General features: G+C 35.9%; 1 protein-coding gene across 4 annotated transcripts in view; it reads left to right on the top strand.

The window, feature by feature from the left end:
- The first annotated feature begins 1,028 nt into the window (after positions 1-1,028).
- LOC134531567 (telomerase Cajal body protein 1) overlaps positions 1,029-19,561 on the top strand; it is a 67,723-nt gene continuing 49,190 nt past the window's right edge. The window contains exons 1-5 of one of the 4 annotated variants that reach the window (XM_063367274.1): positions 1,033-1,452; positions 11,508-11,717; positions 14,054-14,140; positions 14,637-14,773; positions 16,809-16,913. In XM_063367274.1, the coding sequence (XP_063223344.1) occupies positions 1,160-1,452; positions 11,508-11,717; positions 14,054-14,140; positions 14,637-14,773; positions 16,809-16,913 (832 nt within the window). In that variant the 5' untranslated portion in view covers positions 1,033-1,159. Of the gene's footprint in view, positions 1,453-11,507; positions 11,718-14,053; positions 14,141-14,636; positions 14,774-16,808; positions 16,914-19,561 lie in introns of all 4 variants that reach the window. The other 3 variants (XM_063367277.1, XM_063367275.1, XM_063367276.1) reach the window with 3 other exon arrangements.

Here is a 19,561-nt window from a genome sequence, read left to right as displayed (position 1 = left end):
CCGTCTCCACATTTTCACCAGAGAGACGAGGCCGCGACAACGTAAATGAAATATTAGGCTGTCACTGTAAATATGTTTATACAAATTGCATGTGTGATTAATGTAATTAAGGACAGTAATGTGTACTAATGTACTTATTACTTGTCTGATGATTTCATTAAAAAAAACACTATGCAAGTATATGCTGTTTTAATATTATAAATATTTAGTTAAATTATATAATTATTTTTCCAAAGTACATGTGTATTCATTAATATTAAATTAATGTGATTCCAATATACACTCAAATTTTAAGGTTACACTTTACTTTTTTATATTTTATTTTAAAAAGCCAGGTTACATACAACAAATATGGACCTTATCCATTTCCGTCGCAAAATCCTGGCTACGGCTCTATCCCCAGGTTGACAAGGGTACACATCCTTCAGCATCAGGTACGTGCGAGCACTATGATTTTCGCTGAAATTTCCCTGTCATTTCTATGGCTGCGGGTGTCCGGATGCAGACAAATAAGGCAGAATTTGTTACCTACATACATTTACTACTGCCTGGCACAAATAACTTTTCGTGAATAGGCGTTAATCATTTTTAAAACCTTCCTTAAAGTTTAGAGTTTTGATGAAATAATTGTTTATCTTTATATCTCTCTCATTCCATTAGATATTAGTATTCAGCATTCCTTAGGGTGCCATTTTAAAGAGAATTTTATGTACTCTTTAGGTAGTTAAAATCATTTTAGTAAAAAAAAATTTTTCGCACTGAAAATAACTTGTATATGTGTGGTACACATGAACAACGGAACCGCTTAATTGTAGACTACAATATTTGAAACATCACAGCGGTCAAATGAATCACTCAAATTAAAAACAAATTTTACCAACGAGTCGTAGGCATCTTATAGATATAAACATGAGATTATCGAATTTAAAAAAAAATTGCAATTTTTGTATTTTTGCACCATGATTGCTTGATCGGGACCACTGTGCGCCAGGTCGAGACCATTCAGTCGCCCCCCATCTGGTCCATTTACTTATCTCTGGTTGTGATTGAGTTCTCTGTGTTATTGTTTATATTTTTTTGATAAATGTTTATTTTATTTTTTGTAAAAAATTAAAAGCGGCCTGATATTATTATAATTATATTTGTGAATTTATTACTTATGGAATCTGTGAAAAATGATGACGATGGCTTGCTGCCAGTAGGAGTAAATACTGGAGAACATTCTGACAAGGTGCAATGTGAACAATGTGTAGTTAATTCTTATGATAACCCAATAGAGGCTTCAAAAAATATGTGTAAAAAAAGCGCCGAAGAAAGTGAAGTGAAACCAGTTTCTGTATCAGATCAGAAAAACACACGTTATTTGTTTGAAAACTTAATTGAAATCACAGGTGCACGGAAAGATTTCTATGATCAAGATAGGTTATCTTACTTTAGTAAAGGTTGTAAATGGTTAGTCTAATTTCTACTTATATTAGTACCTTTTAAAATTAAGTTTTAATTAAAGTTTAATTAACTTTTTGGTCTCTTTTACAGTAGATGCCCATGAAAAAAATTAAAGGAAATTTGGGTAAATATGTAGTGTACGGATTAGCGCCAAAAAATCGTACAAATATAAAATAACTTTCATTATATGCTCTTTTACGTCCTCTTTTCATAACCGCCTGCGGAGATAAGAAATTTCAAATACTTTAGGAGATATCAAATTTTTTAATTTTCATATTTGGGCAATATTTGTTAAAAAAAAAATTTAAAATTCCAAAAATACCTTTAGTCTGTGCTCTTTAACGTCCTCTTTTCATTAAACCCGGCGGAGATCAGAAATTCCAAATACTTTAGGAGATATGGAATTTTTTTATTTTCATGCTGTGCACTGTGCGGCGTTCAGCGGGAAGCCTACGATTCACTCATCTTTCTGGACATACCCGAATACTCACGTTGGCAAGCCTTCTTTTCTTAAAATTAGCAAGAAGTAATTAAAAATACTTTAAAACATTGTGGATGGTTGGTTATATTAGGTAAGTATAGCTACATTAAAAAAACTGTAAAATCTTTTTATGGTCGCTTAGCAAATAACTTTTTAATATGTAGCTATCCAGCGCTAGGAAACCGTTTACATGATTTCACAGTATTTTTAATGTAGCTATCCTAACCAAATCAACCATCTACAATGTTTTAAAGTATTTATAATGTAGCTAACATAACCTAATTGACCATTAGTTTTCATGATTTGCATATTTATTTACAATAAACAAAAAAAAAAACCGAAGATGCACGATCGGGCGTTTGCCTCTCGTCTGTTGAAAGAAGGCTTGCCAACGTGAGTATTCGGGTATGTCCAGAAGGATGAGTGAATCGTAGGCTTCCCGCGTTCACCATTGTTGCTTGTTTACAAGTATAATTTTTTTTTTTCGTGACGTAGTTGAACGACTACATCACGTAAAAAGAAAATTACGTGAGTTCCTACTGTTCATCCTTTTTCCCGGTTTGTTAGGTCAGGTCAGCTACATTATAAATACTTTAAAACTAAACAACCATTACAATTAATTGTTATTATTTTTAATGTCCGTTCAGTTTCAAAGTATTTATACTGTAGCTGACCTGACCTAATCTACCTTTGTCCCGTTTTGTTAGGTCAGGTCAGTTACATTATAAATACTTATAACTATACAAGTAAAATTAATTGATATTATTTTTAATTTCCGTTTATTATGAAGTATTTATAATGTAACTAACCTTACCTAATGGAAAAATTTCTGTTATTTAGGCATTCACGCACACACGGCAAAATATAAAATGGCGTCTGTTGAATGATTACATAGGGCTTGTATTGCAAAATAAGAATGGCGATATCTCCAAAAGTAATTGGAATTTTTTATCTCCGCAGGCGGTTATGAAAAGAGGACGTAAAAGAGCATATAATAAAAGTTATTTTATATTTGTACGATTTTTTTTGGCGCTAATCCGTACACTACATATTTACCGAAATTTGGAAAAATTATTATTTTTCAATTCTTTGCGATATTTCAGCAAATGTTGACTCACAATCATCCATCCGTCACCCATTCGTAAATCACATGACCTCCAGCCAATCAGATGGCCTGGAAATTTCCATTTAAACCAACTTCCGACGGATGAACTGATGAAATAACCTTCAAACTGTTATCAAGATACCTATTGCCACCAACCTTTAATATCTTAAATTTTGTTAAGTATATTAATTTGTTTAGTTGCTTCCAATAAATATTATTAACTTACATTAGAATATTTTTGAACTGAAAATATTTTAATAAATTGAGTTTAATTATTAGTGCTTAACTTTCATGGTTGTCAATATAATATATCTACCTACCTATACAAGATAAATTTTCACCAGTATTTGAGATTTATAGTCTATTGGCAGCATTAAAATTGAAAAGTGTAGTAATTTGTTTGCATTGCGGCTTTTTCCGTAAATAAAATAAAATTTGGGAAATACCTTTTTTTCAAACACTAAAGACGTTTCTCTATTTACTCTGTATACAACATTGCAATATTTTTACTGGTTTCTGAGAAAGTAACTTTTGATAGCCTATGCAGTGAAGTGGCCATAGCCATGTAGTGCTTTAATTGCTTTGCAGATCCTGTGGTTTTCCATACATTAGAATGTAGTCTATAAATTTTTGATTTGGATATTGTAATGCAATGTACGTAAATAATTTAAAAAAAATTTTTACGGGAGTCCCTACTGTGCATCCAAACCCAGCGTCAACCCTTGACAGAGATTTGTTTTAGCAGTACGGGGACGCAAAGTGTCGACTTGTTACATATGTGCGAGAGCACGCAATATCTTGTGTAAAATGTATTGTCATTGCCTGTATCAAACATAATAATTTCTTTTATACGTCAGGTTATGTGCAATCACATGTAACAGCACCTCTGTACTACTAAAAAGATCTGGTTTGGATGCACATTAGACTCTCATGTAATTTTTTTTAAAGTTATTATTTACGTTACAATATCCAAATCAAAAATATACACATTCTTATGTATGGAAAACCACAGGATTGGCAACGTAAAATACAACATAACAGCGGCCGTTCGACTGCATAGGCTATCAAATGTAATTTCTCAGGAACCAGTTAAGAATTAAGAAACACTGTTTACAGGGTAAAAAGAGGAATATCTTTAATAGAAACATTAAAAAATTTTTATAATTGCAATACACTTGTATATTAACTACTTTGATTAACATATTCCTATTTAGACTAAAGTTCTCGTAAACAAATTCACAGACCCGCACAGGAAAGCAATAAATAACGGAAGCAGTATCAGTGCTCAGATTTTGTAATGTAACCTATAAACAGGTATTTTTTTAAATGCAGTCTGAATTCAGGGTAAATAGAGGAACGTCTTTAATGTCCAAAAAAAAGTTTTCTTGGCATTTATAATTTATTCATGGAAAAGCAGCAACTTAAGAAAATTACCAAATAAATTTTATGGATTTGCGGATAGTAGTGAATCGCTTGGCTTGTTGACAGACAGGTGGATGGCTGATGGACGGTGATGGATGGATGCGACGGATCATTGCGAGTCCAGCTTAATTCTGAAAAAGCCACTTTATTGAAATTCTCAAAATGCTTTTCTTTTAGTTCCTAACAGATTTTGAATAATTTCCTAAGAGGCTGTTGTGATACTTCAATTAGTTTACCATTATAACTAGTTGTTAGGTTTTATTGATTTAAACTCACAATTGGGCTTTCACCTGGTTTCAAGGAGTCCTGCCTTTTCCTTCACTCTCCCCCTCACTTCCTCCCTTTCAGTCATCTCAGATCCATTGCATTTGCCACCCCCACCATTCCACATCCTCCCCGGCCTCACAAGGAAGGCATGCCTCCCTCAGGGGCTTTCACCCTCTGTGCACATCTCTGTGCACCCTAGTTCTCAGATGTCCCCTTTATCACCTTAACCTTTCCACCCTCCTCCTCGTCTGACGTACTTCTCACCCCAACTCGGTCATCTCGGACAGACATTGCCTTTCCCTTGTCTACATATCCATCACTCACCTCGTTGCTCTACGCAGCACCTTCGCCAGCTACATAACAGTTACTGTCAGCAGTAGTTTGGGATGGTTTTATTGAGTTATTTGTTTTATTTTTAATAATTTGGTGTAGCCATATTCATATATTGAAAGAACTTGACATGTAGAAATCATTAAAATGGATTAAAAAGTTGTGCTTTTATAGTGTATCCGAAGACTGTTTTCCACTGGAGACTGTCCTGATTGTGCTTGCCGCCTGCTGCCCTCTTAATGCTAGCAGCAAGTTGATCCTGTGGTCTGTTTTAAACATGAAAGTGATTGTACGTTAGGCCGAGGCCAAGACCATTTTCCACCCTAATTAGTGTTTCATTTCAAGTGATTATGTACAATGTTTTTCAATATTCACTATTCGCTAACAAATTAGGTTAGAAAAGTCTTGGTCCTGGCCATAATGTACTGACATCAAAGTCACTGTCTTTTTAAAAGCAGTCTCGGCTATGCTATTGAAGCACAATATAAATTTATGTCACTATATTTGCATTTATACAGGTAATAGTTACATTAATAAATCATTTTAAACCAACCATTAACCCCACACTATTCACATGTGGCTGCCTTAATCTAACTTCTCCTTGAAATGGTTATTTGGGTAAACCATTTGTTCAAATGTATGCACTTTTACAGAATGATTAGAAAACATCTTAGAAAGTTATTAAATGCATTTAGTAATTTTTAAAAAAATTGTAGCGGAAAAATAGTAGAATTCAAAATCTATCTAACCACACGTTAAAATGGTAAACTACTGGTAATACCTAAACTACTTGAAGTATCAAAACAACCTGTTAGGAAATGATTAAAAATCATGTAAGAAATAAACAAAAACATGTTGGGATTTAATTTTTTTTTTCCTGAAAAGTGGTCTCATTTAGAATTACCGATATTTTAAGTAGTGAACTATTTAGAATAATTATGTTAGGTTAGCTGTATATAAAATATTGTAAAATTGTTTGAACAGTTTTTTAGTAGGCTCATGCAAAATTTCTGGTAAAAGTTCCGCATCACGTATTGAAGTTGATCCCTTGATCCTGATGGCATGATCCTTTATAAAATGATACTGTGGTGCACGATGCTTGCTGTTTTAATTTAGTACCTCAAAATATATTGGATATTACAAAAACTTGTGATGTGGAGATGACAAAAATTTGTGATATAACAATGAATTATGATTGTAAGTTGAATACAAAAAGAAAAACCACATTACCTGACGTAATATCTTTATATTGTTATAATTTAAAGTACTTAATATTTGAGTTTATGTTTGACCAGGATCTTTCAACATACTGACTTTAAACAGCAAGCATCATATACCACAGGATCAATGTATTATGGATCATGCTATCAGGATCTAGGGATAAATTTGGATACATGATGTCGAACAATTACCATTGTGTAAAATTTAAGAAAGTAATTATCCTGGCAAAGCTTTTTCTTAAGCCATGAAAATTCTATAAGTTTGAGAAATATTTTGTGTATCAACTAGCTGCAATACCCGTCGTTGCCCGGGCTGAACACAGGGTGAAGGGGACCTTTTTCGAAATCAGATGTAGTTAGTAATTGTCTTCTTAATTTTAATGTCAAGTGTGCTAAATAATTTATATCACTTTGTGCCGGAAATTAGGCATTTTATTTTGGCACATTTTTTTTTTTTAAATTTGTCATTATAATTTTAAATTATTTTGTGAAATTTTATTTTCTATATAATTTAGTTACAAAGGGGTGATTTACACTTTATTAGGCTGGTGTACTGTACGCAGTTAAACTTTGTGCCGGTAGCCTGAAGCACCTTTTCTCAGGGACCTATCTGATCTTTTGCAGTCTAATGAAGTCTTTGGCAGCCCGGTTGATATTTCTCCCGCTTGCCGTCACGTTCTCGGCCCGAAACATTATTTCCCTGCGTGACCAAAACTGCATACAGCAGCTCTGGACGAGTTGTTACCATTTCTCAGAGACGAGCTTACCATAGCCTTTCCCGTCACGCATAAGTCTTAGGTTCACTCCTCGAATGTCACGGCTAGGAGGCTCGTTCCCAGCCTGGTTGAGTTTTCTGCCCCCCCCCCCCCCCTTACTCCACCTTCCCCCCCTCCTTGATTCTAAGAATTTAGCCCAGGACCATTGAATTGACGTGAACTCGCCAAGGGAGTGGCCTACTCGAAGGACATTCGCCCTTGCCCTCCAGAGCCCTCCACGACACCTAGTGACAGAATAAGTAACTTCGGCCCTGGTCGCCAGCGAGCAGAGCCAATGCCCGTGACACCTGGTGGCGGTTCAGCTCACCTCCTCAGTTCCCCTTTACGCCGCTAGAGAGCAGCTCCGTGGCGCCATAAGCACCTATGCTTCCTCCTCGCGACCTGTAGAAGTCGATTGTTTGTTGCTTTCTGTGCCCGCCGGTAGAGAGAGCGGCAGTTTCTCTTCGGCGCAAACAACTGAAGTCGTGCTTAACGACCACTTGGTCACCTTCGGACATTTTCGGCCCAGAGCCGAACCTTCCCTCTCTTTTGTCCCTAGGGCCTACCGCCCGTTTTAATTAGGAGTTTTGTCCGCCACGGCGGCACTTAGTACTCTGACTCCGGCTACTGACCACATCTTCTCGGCGTCCTCTGTGTTAAGAGGCTTTTCGCGGCAACGGTGAAATCGTGGGAATAAGATATGTAGTCAGCTGTGTTAAGGGATGTGATCCCAGCTAAATTTCAGTAGTAGCCAGTCAGTAAGAACGATTAGAACAAGTCATGTCATAGTTTAAATTTTATTAATTTTTTTAATTTTACTTATTGAATTTTTCTGCCGCGTCATCCGCGCAATTCTCGGTCCGCGCCATTCTGATGTCGGCGCAAGACATCTCCTGAGCCCTGGAGCTACACCCTGTTTGGTGAGTTACTTCGGTCTATTTTTCCTCCCCGAATTCCCGTTTCTTGGCCTTTTCGCGCCGACTGTGTTTGGCTGTCTGGAAGCAGGTCTAATTCGTTTGGAATTTGGTTTGTGTTTCAGACAGGGTCCAACATTTGGGCGCCGAAATTGCACCCATCATGTTGTCCTGTACCTCCAGCTTCATTTCTCTCTAAGAAGAGCTTCCTCCCAGCCAGATGTCCAACTTGAAGCCCCGGGCGATATTTAACATATAACTTCCCCCTACAAGCAACGACACAAATTATTTAAACGAAGACCAGCGAACAGTGCCTTAACGAACTTATCAATTAAAAATATGTGAAATTGTAATAGTAATGAGTGAACAAACCTAACCCGCTATGAAATGCCATTTTTTTTTATTGTTAAATGTATAGTATAACATGATTTAATAATTTCGGGTCGGCCCTCCTTTTTGTTACTTGCTAATATCTCTTATTGTGAAATAAAAACATAGCCAAAACAAAACATATTTAAATAAACCAGGGAAACCTATAGACGAAGCTACTTATGTAGTGTTTATTTATCATTTACCTTTATTTATTTAAACAATCCACTAGCTCTCAAGTTGCTTGTGTGCAGGGAGTATAAAATTGTCTTGTTCTCCACCTCGTGCCCCCTCTTGTAATGCTTGTTTTTTTCTCTATAATTTTGCCCAGCTGTTTCCTAGGCCTTTTTTTTATTAAATTAAAATAATATAATCTTAGGGCACGAGGGGCGTATCAACTTTCAGATCCCGACAGACGTTGTTCTGCCAGTGTATAGTTATTTACCTGAATATATCTAAAAATTGGTGGTCTGTATGTAATCTAGACTCTATAAAGCACTATAGAAAAAGCTGAATAATATTGAAAAGATTCTATTGTCTAGCTAATGCTCGGCATGCATTACAATGCCGCATTCAGTTTTGTTTTGTAATATGTTTGAAGTACGTAGTTACACTTATACAAATAATCTATCCATCTCTCTAAATATATATTTATCTTTATCTACCTCTATATATACACATATATTTACATATACATATATATACATACATATACATATATACATATACATATATACATATACATATATATGTATCTATCTCTATTTATCTCTTTATATCTACATATATACCTCCCACTATCTCTATCTCTTAGATACAGGCTGAGCACAATAGAAGTATACAAAATCAAAAATTCATAAAATCTAAACGGTACAATATACAGGCTTCGAACCTTATATAGTTCATAGAGAATCTCTGGAAGTTTTTTTAAAATATTACAGGGACTCGATGTGTGCTCCTCTGTGGAAGTTACAGCTCTTATTAATTAATAAAAAAATTTTTACCCAATTATAATAAAAATCTAACTTTCACCAAATTTATTTGACCATTTCCAACAATATATTTTCGATATAAATAAAAAAATTTATTGATTTTATAATAAATTTATAAGAATAATTTATACTTACAAAACAAAAGTCGTTGTTGGTGGGAGCTCGTGACACGTGTTGAGTACTTTTGAGGTTATATAAATCACTTAATTAACTAATGGTGCGAAATACACTCAAAATTAATAATTTTATTAATTATTAATAAAATATGAATAAATAATTATAGTCCAGCAAATTAATAGTAAATTTACGTGAGAATATAGTTAATATAAGAGTTACACTGAGATAGTAAAATTATAATTGTAAACGTTACTACTACGCTTGATGCATAAACAATAATAATGACCGAAAACTGTTGAGGGAGTGAGAGAAGGCTTATTGTGTGAGAAACAGGAGACCGGCTTCGGTCTCATCCTTACTCCGTGCTGTTTACGGGGTGAGAAGTGACACGGGTAGACCCTGGCGGGGAAGGTTGATCAAGTGTTAGTTGATCAGCTATCGACCGGGGTTGAAAAATATAAAATTCTATTAAAAATTAGGGGATGGTGATAGAAGGGTGAAAATTTAGGGTTGTATGTATTTTTTAATGCCACATTATAAAAAAATAAATTCTCCAAAAAATAAAAAAAAATGTTAGGGGTGGACAACCCTTATCACTTAGGGGTATGAAAAATAGATAGTAGCCGATTATCAGACTTACTGAATGTGCATACAAAATTTCATAAAAATAAGTGAAGCTGTTTCGGAGGAGTATGGTAAATAACACTGTGACACGAGAATTTTATATATAAGATTTAGATTGAACTCATTTTATAATTTTCAGATCATTCTAGAAATATTTAGAACTTTATCGAACATTTTAAATAGTTTATAATAAATTGCACACATTTAGGAATTTTCTAGAACTTTCTCGAACATTCTAAATTGATCATAATAAATTGCACTCATTTTGGAACTTTCCAGATCATTCGGGAAATTTCTAGAACGTTCTCGAACATTCTAACTTGATAATAACAGTTTTGGACATTTGGGAACTTTCTAGATGAAGCCAGAAATTTGTAGAACTTTCTCAAACATTCTATATTGATTATAATAGTTTGCACTCATTATAAAATTTTCTAGATCGTTCCAGATATTTCTAGAACTTTCTAGAACATTCCAGATCAATTATAACTGTTTTACACATTTTTGAACTTTCTAGATCATTCAAGAAAGTTTTGAAATCTTTTCAGAAGTCCTCATGCGTTAGAAAAGGACAGAAATATATGTTTTAACATTTTCGCCACCCACAACTACCCAAAACCACCCACCGCGACTAAACTCCTTACTACCACCTGGAGACCAAGGGGTATTTACCACCCCAATGGGAAGTTGATTGGGGATGGTGGTGATTGAGAAAACTGTGTATTTACGTACTAACAAAGCATTTTATATATATATATATTTCGATTAGATTAGATTAGATTTAGATTTAGATTATAAACTTAAAAACAGAATATTTTTATTTACCAATTATAATCCTAATTTTTGAATATTTATTAAATAGACATACTTACGCCTATGTTTAATGTTGCAGAAATCAATTCCTAATTTTTCAATAAATCTTTTTGGTGCTTCTTGCATGTTACTCTATTTTCATTTTTTTTTTGTAAATTCCTCCTACTTGTATCTATTAGTAACAAATAATAAATAAAATATTTGATTTAAAATGTCAAATTGACTTTCAAATTATGCAGAAATATAAAATATTTTTTGAGTACTAGCAGTCTCCTATGTGTTAAGTTAGGTTTGCTACATTAAAAATACTGTAAAATTGTTTAAACAGTTGGTTAGGTTATGTTAGCTACATTAGTAATACATACTGTTAATTGGTTTAACCAGTCATTAAATTTATGTTAGCGAAAGTTTAAATACTTGACTGCATTTTTCGGGACAAGTAGTGTCCAAATATACAATTTTCTGAAGTTTAATTTTATAGATGAGCACTTTCTCTAGAAAATTACCTGACTGTCAGTTGCAAATTTAAGTCCTTGTAGCATGGAAGTCAACCTACCTCAAGTGGTAATGTATTTTTTTGGTGATTATCGAAAAATTTTCAGAATCATATTCATTCAGTGGTGTCCCCCAAATATTGGATGTGGTTTTTCAGGGCACCCGATGGGACCTGTATACTGAGCAACAGTGATGATAATGTGCTGCGTATATTTGATCTGCCCCAAGAGCTCCACTGTCAGGAGTCATGGGGTTCCAACCAAACACTGCCGGAGATCAGGTCCGTCCTCAGGATACAGGAGGGCCGACTGGTTTACGACTACTGCTGGTACCCTCTCATGTCGTCTTGGAACCCTCTCTCCTGTTGGTACGTCTACACTTAGTAGAATATATAGGTATCTTAGATCTGTCCAAAGATTTCACCTGCGCGGACATTGTCGTGAGCTATTGAGTTTTCAGAAGGTATCCCTATTACTCCACCAATAACATTACATTGCTGCTCCAATTTCATCTCTGATGAAGTCAAGGAAACGAGTTTCTCCCTAAACACAACTGTTACTGCATAGAATACAATAGGCGGCCAAGACATGTAATGCCATGATGTTAAAAGTATAATGATTGAATTAAATATAATTTAAAGTCAAAAATGTTAATGCTTTCATTGCTCGTTCTTACCTGTATCAGCATGGAAGGCACCTACATTTGTCAGTTGATACTGTTAATGATGTATGTTATGGACTGTGACTTGTGGAAATTGTCACAAAATGCTTATTACAGGTACCCAAATTGTGTGTTCTTCAATATCATTGAGCAAACCATCAGTTGTGATAGAGGTTGTTCAGGACCTTCTTCCAGCCTTGCACTGTCTCACTGTTCATCTGTCCATCGTGCCATCCTCTCCCATGAAGCAGTCTGGGTTAGTTTCCTGGCAGTAGGCTATCAAACTAGGTTTTTCACAAGTGGGAAATGTGGATGTTGCACTGAGTCTGTGGTTTTTTTTAGTAGTGCTCTCATTTCCCCAACACATTCATGCCTTTTTATAATATATATCTAATTATGAATATCAGTAAATTCAGTTAACCATTATTATTTTGAAACTAAGCACTTCACACATACAGGTTTGTTCTAGAAACTTGTCAAGCTGAAAACAGTTGTTAGGCCAATGAATAATGGTTCTTGATCAAAAATACAAAATTAAAATAATGTCATAGTTTTTGAAAAATACAAATTTTTTTTAATAAGTTTCAGTATCTCCATCCTACACCAAATTATTAGATACTATAACCTCAAATTTCCAGATATTACTATTATAATTTTGGTACACAATCTTGAATAACCCTCCTATTGATAACTGTTCAAAATAAAATCAAACATAGTAAGTACTATTGGAGAAAACTAATTTGCACAATCTGTGCAACAAACATTTTTTATCCCATAACTTTGACATTTTATACTGTAAAATTTACTAGACTAACATGGCAAATAATTTTAAAAGATGGCTCATTTAAAAAAAATTTCAAAATGATAATGCAGACATGTGCTAATCTGACTTAATTGTAACAAATTTTACTCAGTAAATTGGATAAAACATTTAATGCCTGAAAAAATAAGCTTAGAAAAACATTTATTTTATTTTTATTACTTGCCTTATTTTCTGCAATAGTTTTTATATTCACTATGACTTTAGAAAGCCGTGTTAGTAGTTTAGGTAACTGTTCTTTACTGGTAGTTGAAAAGGTAAAATTTCAAATTTATTTTACACATGAAAATTTAATAAATTTAATTTCCACTTTTTAATTCATATTTACATAATTGTTTAAGTTTTAGGATAAAAAAATGAAATAGTGACAATTTTTTGCGTAGTAAGTAGCTCAGCCAACTGGCATACTTTGGTAAACATTTATGTGCCCTCAAAAAAAAGGATAAAAAATTAAGCTTTTTTGTAAAACTGAGCTGAACCGAGAATTGCATTCCTTCTGTGAGGCTTAACTTATTTTCACTGTCACTGAAACAGCATGTTATAACATAAGTATCATCCGTCAAGGGACTTGTCAACTGACTGCATGGATCCACTGGTAGGGACACCACCCGCCTTCTGTTTTTGATTCGTTGTTGAAGTTACATGCTGCCCATATAGTGTACAAATCCCAACAAAGAATTTTGCTTTCAGAATACTTCTCCTTATTACAGTAGTGCTTCTTATTTTTTTGGTTTGATACATTCTGTGATCTGGCACCAATTGAGCTGCTTGTGTAAAAAAATTTGTTTGGGTGAAATCGGACCTTTTTAATGGACACAAAATAATATATCAGACTTTATTAAACAGTAACATTATTGTTATAGAGCAGCTTATTACAACTGGTTTTAGATACCACAACACTGTGTACAAATTTGGTATTGATGGTGGATGATTTGGTAAAAATCGCTTACCCGACATGATCGTAGACCCGAACATGCTGGGTTAAATCCTTCACCGTACATTTTCCGTACGTTTTAGAGGGTTGGACTATCCTTCACCAGCTGAACGAACAAATGACAGTGCTATCCTGCTGAGGGGATAACATAATTAACAATGATCTTAAGTAATGAATGTTCAGTGCTTATTAATGTAGACTCTACATTTTAATAAGCATACAATATGAACTCGTAAATATGTGTGGTTTTGATCCATGGTTGAGAATGAGATAGTTGCCTTGTTTGCAGCCTGGTGAGCAGCAGTCAGTTCAGTCCGATCCATCTTTGGGATGCGTTCACGGGAGAGCTGAGGTGTACCTACAGCGTGTTCAACCAGTGAGTATACATGGAGGTTTGGGTCTGTGCTCACGTACGGCACACCAAACAAAAACAATGAAGTACAACCAACAAAATTAACGGAAATACATTCATTCCATTATTATGAATACGAATCAATAAAATCAACATGCTTTTTTGAAAGCCAGATGTATACCTAGTACTTTTCCTTGTGAAACTGGATTATAGGGATATATAACAAAGCCATTTTTATCTAACATAAGATTACTATCTATACTAACTATACTAACTATTAAATGTATTCTTACTTTCTGGATAGAATTTCACATTGTATAGAATAAAGTTTTGTTACTCTAATTACTTTTTTTTCATTGCATTTATTGGCTTGTTAATTTGGTTTAGTTGTAATTCATCATTATGTAACACAACAATTATTCCTCTGGGGTTTATGTCATGTTTTGCTCTAATAATCCATAGAAACATAGATGCGTGACTATGGCACCGTGCATGGGACATGTGCATGTGCTTGTCGCAGCCTGGACGAGCTGGACCCGGCGTTCAGCGTGGCCTTCGACGCGTCGGGCGAGAGGCTGTATGCCGGCTGCAACAGCAAGGTGTGCGTGTTCAGAACAGGCATGCCGGGCCGAGTGTGCCAAGCCAGGTTGCTGAAAGGTTAGTTTTAACTACTTCTAGCTGTGCATCTGTACAGTCAAGGGCTAATTATGCAAAGCCAGGTTGTTGAAAGGCAAGTCTTAACAATGTGTAGTTAACTCACTGTACACCTTGGCCGAGGTGACAGTGCATGTGGACTGTAGAGGCCGTTAGAGGAGACACACTGCAAAATCAAAATAAGGGACTTGGCAGGGAACCAGAGATATTTTGGGTGTTGTGTGATTGAGAGTCTGGGTGTTGACAGTGTAAATATTTTTGTGTATTAATGATGGGCAGAATAATAGAAGGAATGAACTGTTCAGTTGAATTTGAATTGTACTAACCAAAAAAAAAGTATAATTCATGTTAAAAGCTATTATTTATCATGTTAGGTACTTGTTAAAATATTGTTGCGATTTACTGCGGGTTCCTAAAGGATAGCCCAATTAATAGATTTTATTTCACACACAGTTTTATTGATGGCCACTACTTATGTCACTTACAAGAATATTCTAAAATGGCAAATAATTAATTACGCTTAAAGCAATGTCTATTCCCCAGTCACTCGTTCCACACACCTCGCTGGGCCGCACCTCTGGCGCAACTCTCGCCGCAGCACCCCTCGTGGGTCTCCGCCGCGGGACTCCGTCGCCGCCGACGCACTTCCCCTTCGCCGAGGATCCGCTCGACTCCTCGCTCGCAACTTCGCTCGGGACTCCGCCGCGCCCGCGACTCTATCGCCCCGTAAACTCCGCCGCGGAAAGCTCCCGCCTGAACTCTCTGAACTCCACTGACTCCCTCGAGGCCGCCGTCCTCGTTTTATCTATCAGCCGCAATGTCTGGAACTCACGAGCGTGGCTGGGGCCCGTCGCGTCATTCCGCGCCGAAACGACGGTAGAAATCTCTCGAAACACGTGTTGGCGGCTCGCGTAACTCCCAGCTGTCCGGTGTCAGTTACGTGTCAAAGGCAGGGCGCCGCGCGGGGAGTGGTGGGAAGGAGGGGGGAAGCCACAATCCTTGTTATCTTCCAGGAGCGCGCGGTGCATCTCATGTTGCGGCAGCCGCCAGCCAGCTCGGCAACTGCACGTGTCCTGGCCTTGCTCACGTTCGTAACAATATGTAAAAAAATGTTCTCACCAAGTTATAAAAAGTTTAAGAGGTTATAATGATGGACATTTATTTTTGTTTGCCGGATAATCTGCACATCAAGTTTCGTGGTTAGCATGTCAGTCGCTCTTGTAAGAGACTTTGGTGCAAACTGTAGCTGAGCCATTAACCTGTCATTGTGGAGTGATGCTCACAGCTATAGTCTTAGGGAATGGTAGTCGATTTGACCATAATTTATGTGGAGATTGAATATTGCTATGATAAGTAACATGATGTATACTTGCTTTGAACATCATATCTACTTAAATTTTTATTGTTTAGTACTATCCATGATTATCTGTGACAATTATTGATAAGAGATTTATGCACCTCGTAGAAGCTTATAGCATGTTGGTTCTGTTCATTTGCACGGCTTTCTACTGTTGAAACAATGAAAGTCAATGTGACTGAACAAAGACAAAAATAAAAATGTAATATTAGTATTAAATAAAATGGTAAAAGATATTTTTTTATATTATATTTCTGGGAACTTTACAAAACTCATGTATGGGTAATAAATAACAGGTTATTAACATGTTGCAATGAATCTGATGAAAAAAACATTTATTAAGAAGAGAAATGTGTTAAGTATTTTTATACAAACTGTATTTTTAAGGTCTTAAGTTTTCTTAAGGTAACAAAAAAATTATGGCTATGTTTTCAAATGTAGGTATGTTAAAAGAAAAGCAACCAAACATCGGGGAAGAGACTGGTGGCTCATTGCAATGCATTCAAACTCAGCCCAATATTTTCCATCACAACAAGTTTTGGCTCTGTTGGGCCTCACCTAGCTTGGTTTGCCTCGTAATAAGATGTGCCTTGTAAGGAAGCATTTGCTTCATGGTGATTGGTTCTTTGTCTGGCAGCAGTGGTGGTGAGGTGCAGCGGCCTTTGTCATAACTGTTTTCAGATACTTCCCTTCATGTAGAGAAGCAGTATGGACTTGTGGGTTGCATCGCAGTTAATCCAGTGATGTCATCCATTTATGCTGTTGGCAGCTATGCTAAGTCCATAGGTGAGTCATAAGTAGAGACGGGAAAAAATGGTGTAATGATTTTTACGCGAATTTTCGTGAAATTATGCGAATATTGTGGTAAACCACAACAAAACGCGAAACATGGCCTTTCTCGCGAAAAACTACGAAAATTTGTTATGTACATTACCTTGGTAGATTGTTTCGCGAGGGAACAAATTTAAAAAAAAAACTACATCAGCTGACAAACGATGTATGCAAACTTGCCAATAATTAATGTTAAGTAAATAATACAACGTTCGGCATACTAAAAACATAAAAATAACATTTTGTTTCGGCAATTAAAATGCTAATACGGCGGCCATCATGGCTTCAGTCAAGATTATGGCCAGCGAAGCGGTATATAGCCAGACTGCTTGTGTTGCTAGCAATGCTCCGACAGTGAGAACGTGTTCTAAACTACCAAAAACTTTACGTAAATAACGAGATTGAATTTTTTAAAAACAGAAACCCAAGTGAAATAAAATTAATTAAAATTTTTAAATCGCAGTGGAACGTTTGATTCCAAAAGACACAGATATTGGAATATTAACCATACATTTGCGCAGTTGTAAAACTTTTCGATGTATCAATTTAGTGATCAATCCACTATTTACTGCACGGAATAAAATCGATACCTCTTATTCGTGTTTATGTTCATAAACAATTATTTTTGGTGCTTATAGTGTGTTCTGTGTTGTATCTGTGGAGGTTGTATCATTATTTTGTTTCCTGGATCGTTGTGCATGACTCATGCAAACACACTCAATACTACCTCATGCAGCATGAGGTAGTATTGAGTGTGTTTTTCTTTACCGCGATGCCTAAAATTAAATCCACCCCCGAGTTGCGTGCAGCAGAGTTCAAATCTGAAGGGTTGTATACCTCAAACAAAATTTTGTTTTGCAAATGGTGTAATTGTAGAGTGGACCATGAAAGACGTGACACTGTTGTCAAACATGTGCAAGGCAAACATCACATTAAAGTAAGGTTAGGTAGTCTCGGTACCAGCAACAAATGCCTTGCAACACTGGAAGAGGTAGCTATAGTTGGAAAGAAGATGAAAGATGACAGGGAAAATTTCATTTTGGAAACCACGGAAGCATTTATTTCGGCGAACATACCACTAGAAAAGTTAGACGACAGTAAATTCCGTGACTGGATAAACAAAAATGTTAAGGGAGGTGGGGATATTCCTTCCGCTAGTTCTCTTCGTAGAACATATATATCCAAATTAAGCGAAAAAATTGAAAATGACGTTAAGAAAGAGTTTGAAGGTAATTTGTGTCCTTTGTGATGAAACAACTGAAAAAGGTGGAAGATGTGTTTTCAACATTCTCTTTAAGAAATTGGAACCAGCCAGTAACCAGAAACACAAAGCTAGTTGCTTCCACTGTACTTGATGCTGCAAACTATGCAAATGTTCAAAAGCATTTTTGGATACCCTAGCAAAGTATGGAATTGGATTTGATTCAGTTAAGGCCATAGTGAGTGATTCTGCTCCTTAAATGACAAAATGTTTCAATAATCTGTCTGGTCTACTGGAACATGCAGTTCATTTGCAATGATGGGCCCACAAGATGTACTTAGTGGTCAACACTTGGCAGACTTCACTAACACTGTTAAACAAAACAGTGGAAAAGATCAAGAAGGCATTTTTGAACAGCAGGAAAAGGAAACACCACTACTTATCCTACATATCAGAAAAGTAAAGGTGTTCCCTGAGCCAGTTTTAACGAGGTGGAATTCGTGGTTCCGTTCAGTTGTTTACATTTGCAGCTATTTTGATGACATCATTGAGTTCTTTGCATCATCTGGTAATTCACCCGACTATGACAACAGCGGTATTACTTGGCTAAAGGAGAGGAGCTCTGCAGAACTGCTACAAATCAAAGTTGAGGCTAAATTTGTTTCAGAATACTACAAGCCAATTGAAGAGCTAATAACTTTTCTTAAAGGTTCTTCTTATGCAATAGCACACATCCTGTGCTGTAAACTAAATGATACAGAGACAAAAATACAGTTGCTAAGCACTGGACAAATTGAGCAGTTCAGCCTTTGTATGGTTTTGCTTGAGCAGTTGTCTGCAGTTAAGAAAACTGAGGAACTGTCATCACTTAAAGCAGCAGCAGTGAAGGCACATTCCAAACTTCAAGATTTGAGGAAAAATGATTCTGCAGCAAAAATGTTTTTGAGCATAAGTGTTCTGCTTAATCCCAGAAACATTATGAAACCAATCCCAGAAAACAAACAGCTTCAGAAGGATATGAACAACATACCTTTTATCAATCAACTTGCCCTGCATACCTTTTTAGAAGGTTTTCATACCATGAGAAACACAATCGTAGAAGATCTAGGGAGGCCAGATTGTTCTGAAGTAGACATGGTGAATCTGCTGTGCTCATTGAAGGCTGACCATAGTGATTTTGCTTCAAGATGTTTGAAGGCAATATGGTTGCCTACCAGTAATGTGGACAGTGAGAGATCATTCTCCCAATACTCACTTGTAGTGAGCGACAGACACCGCAATCTTCTGCCAGCATATGCAGAAATCTTGACAATGGTTAATTTTAATTAATGGTCAATGACTCAATGAGTGAAGTGCAGAACAGTTATATGGATCATATAGGAGTTCTACAATTTTAATTAAT

Source organism: Bacillus rossius, chromosome 5, assembly GCF_032445375.1.
Source record: "Bacillus rossius redtenbacheri isolate Brsri chromosome 5, Brsri_v3, whole genome shotgun sequence".
Classification (NCBI taxonomy): domain Eukaryota; kingdom Metazoa; phylum Arthropoda; class Insecta; order Phasmatodea; family Bacillidae; genus Bacillus; species Bacillus rossius.
The sequence above is the reverse complement of the archived record's forward strand: the minus strand, read 5'-3'. Positions and strand labels throughout refer to the sequence as shown.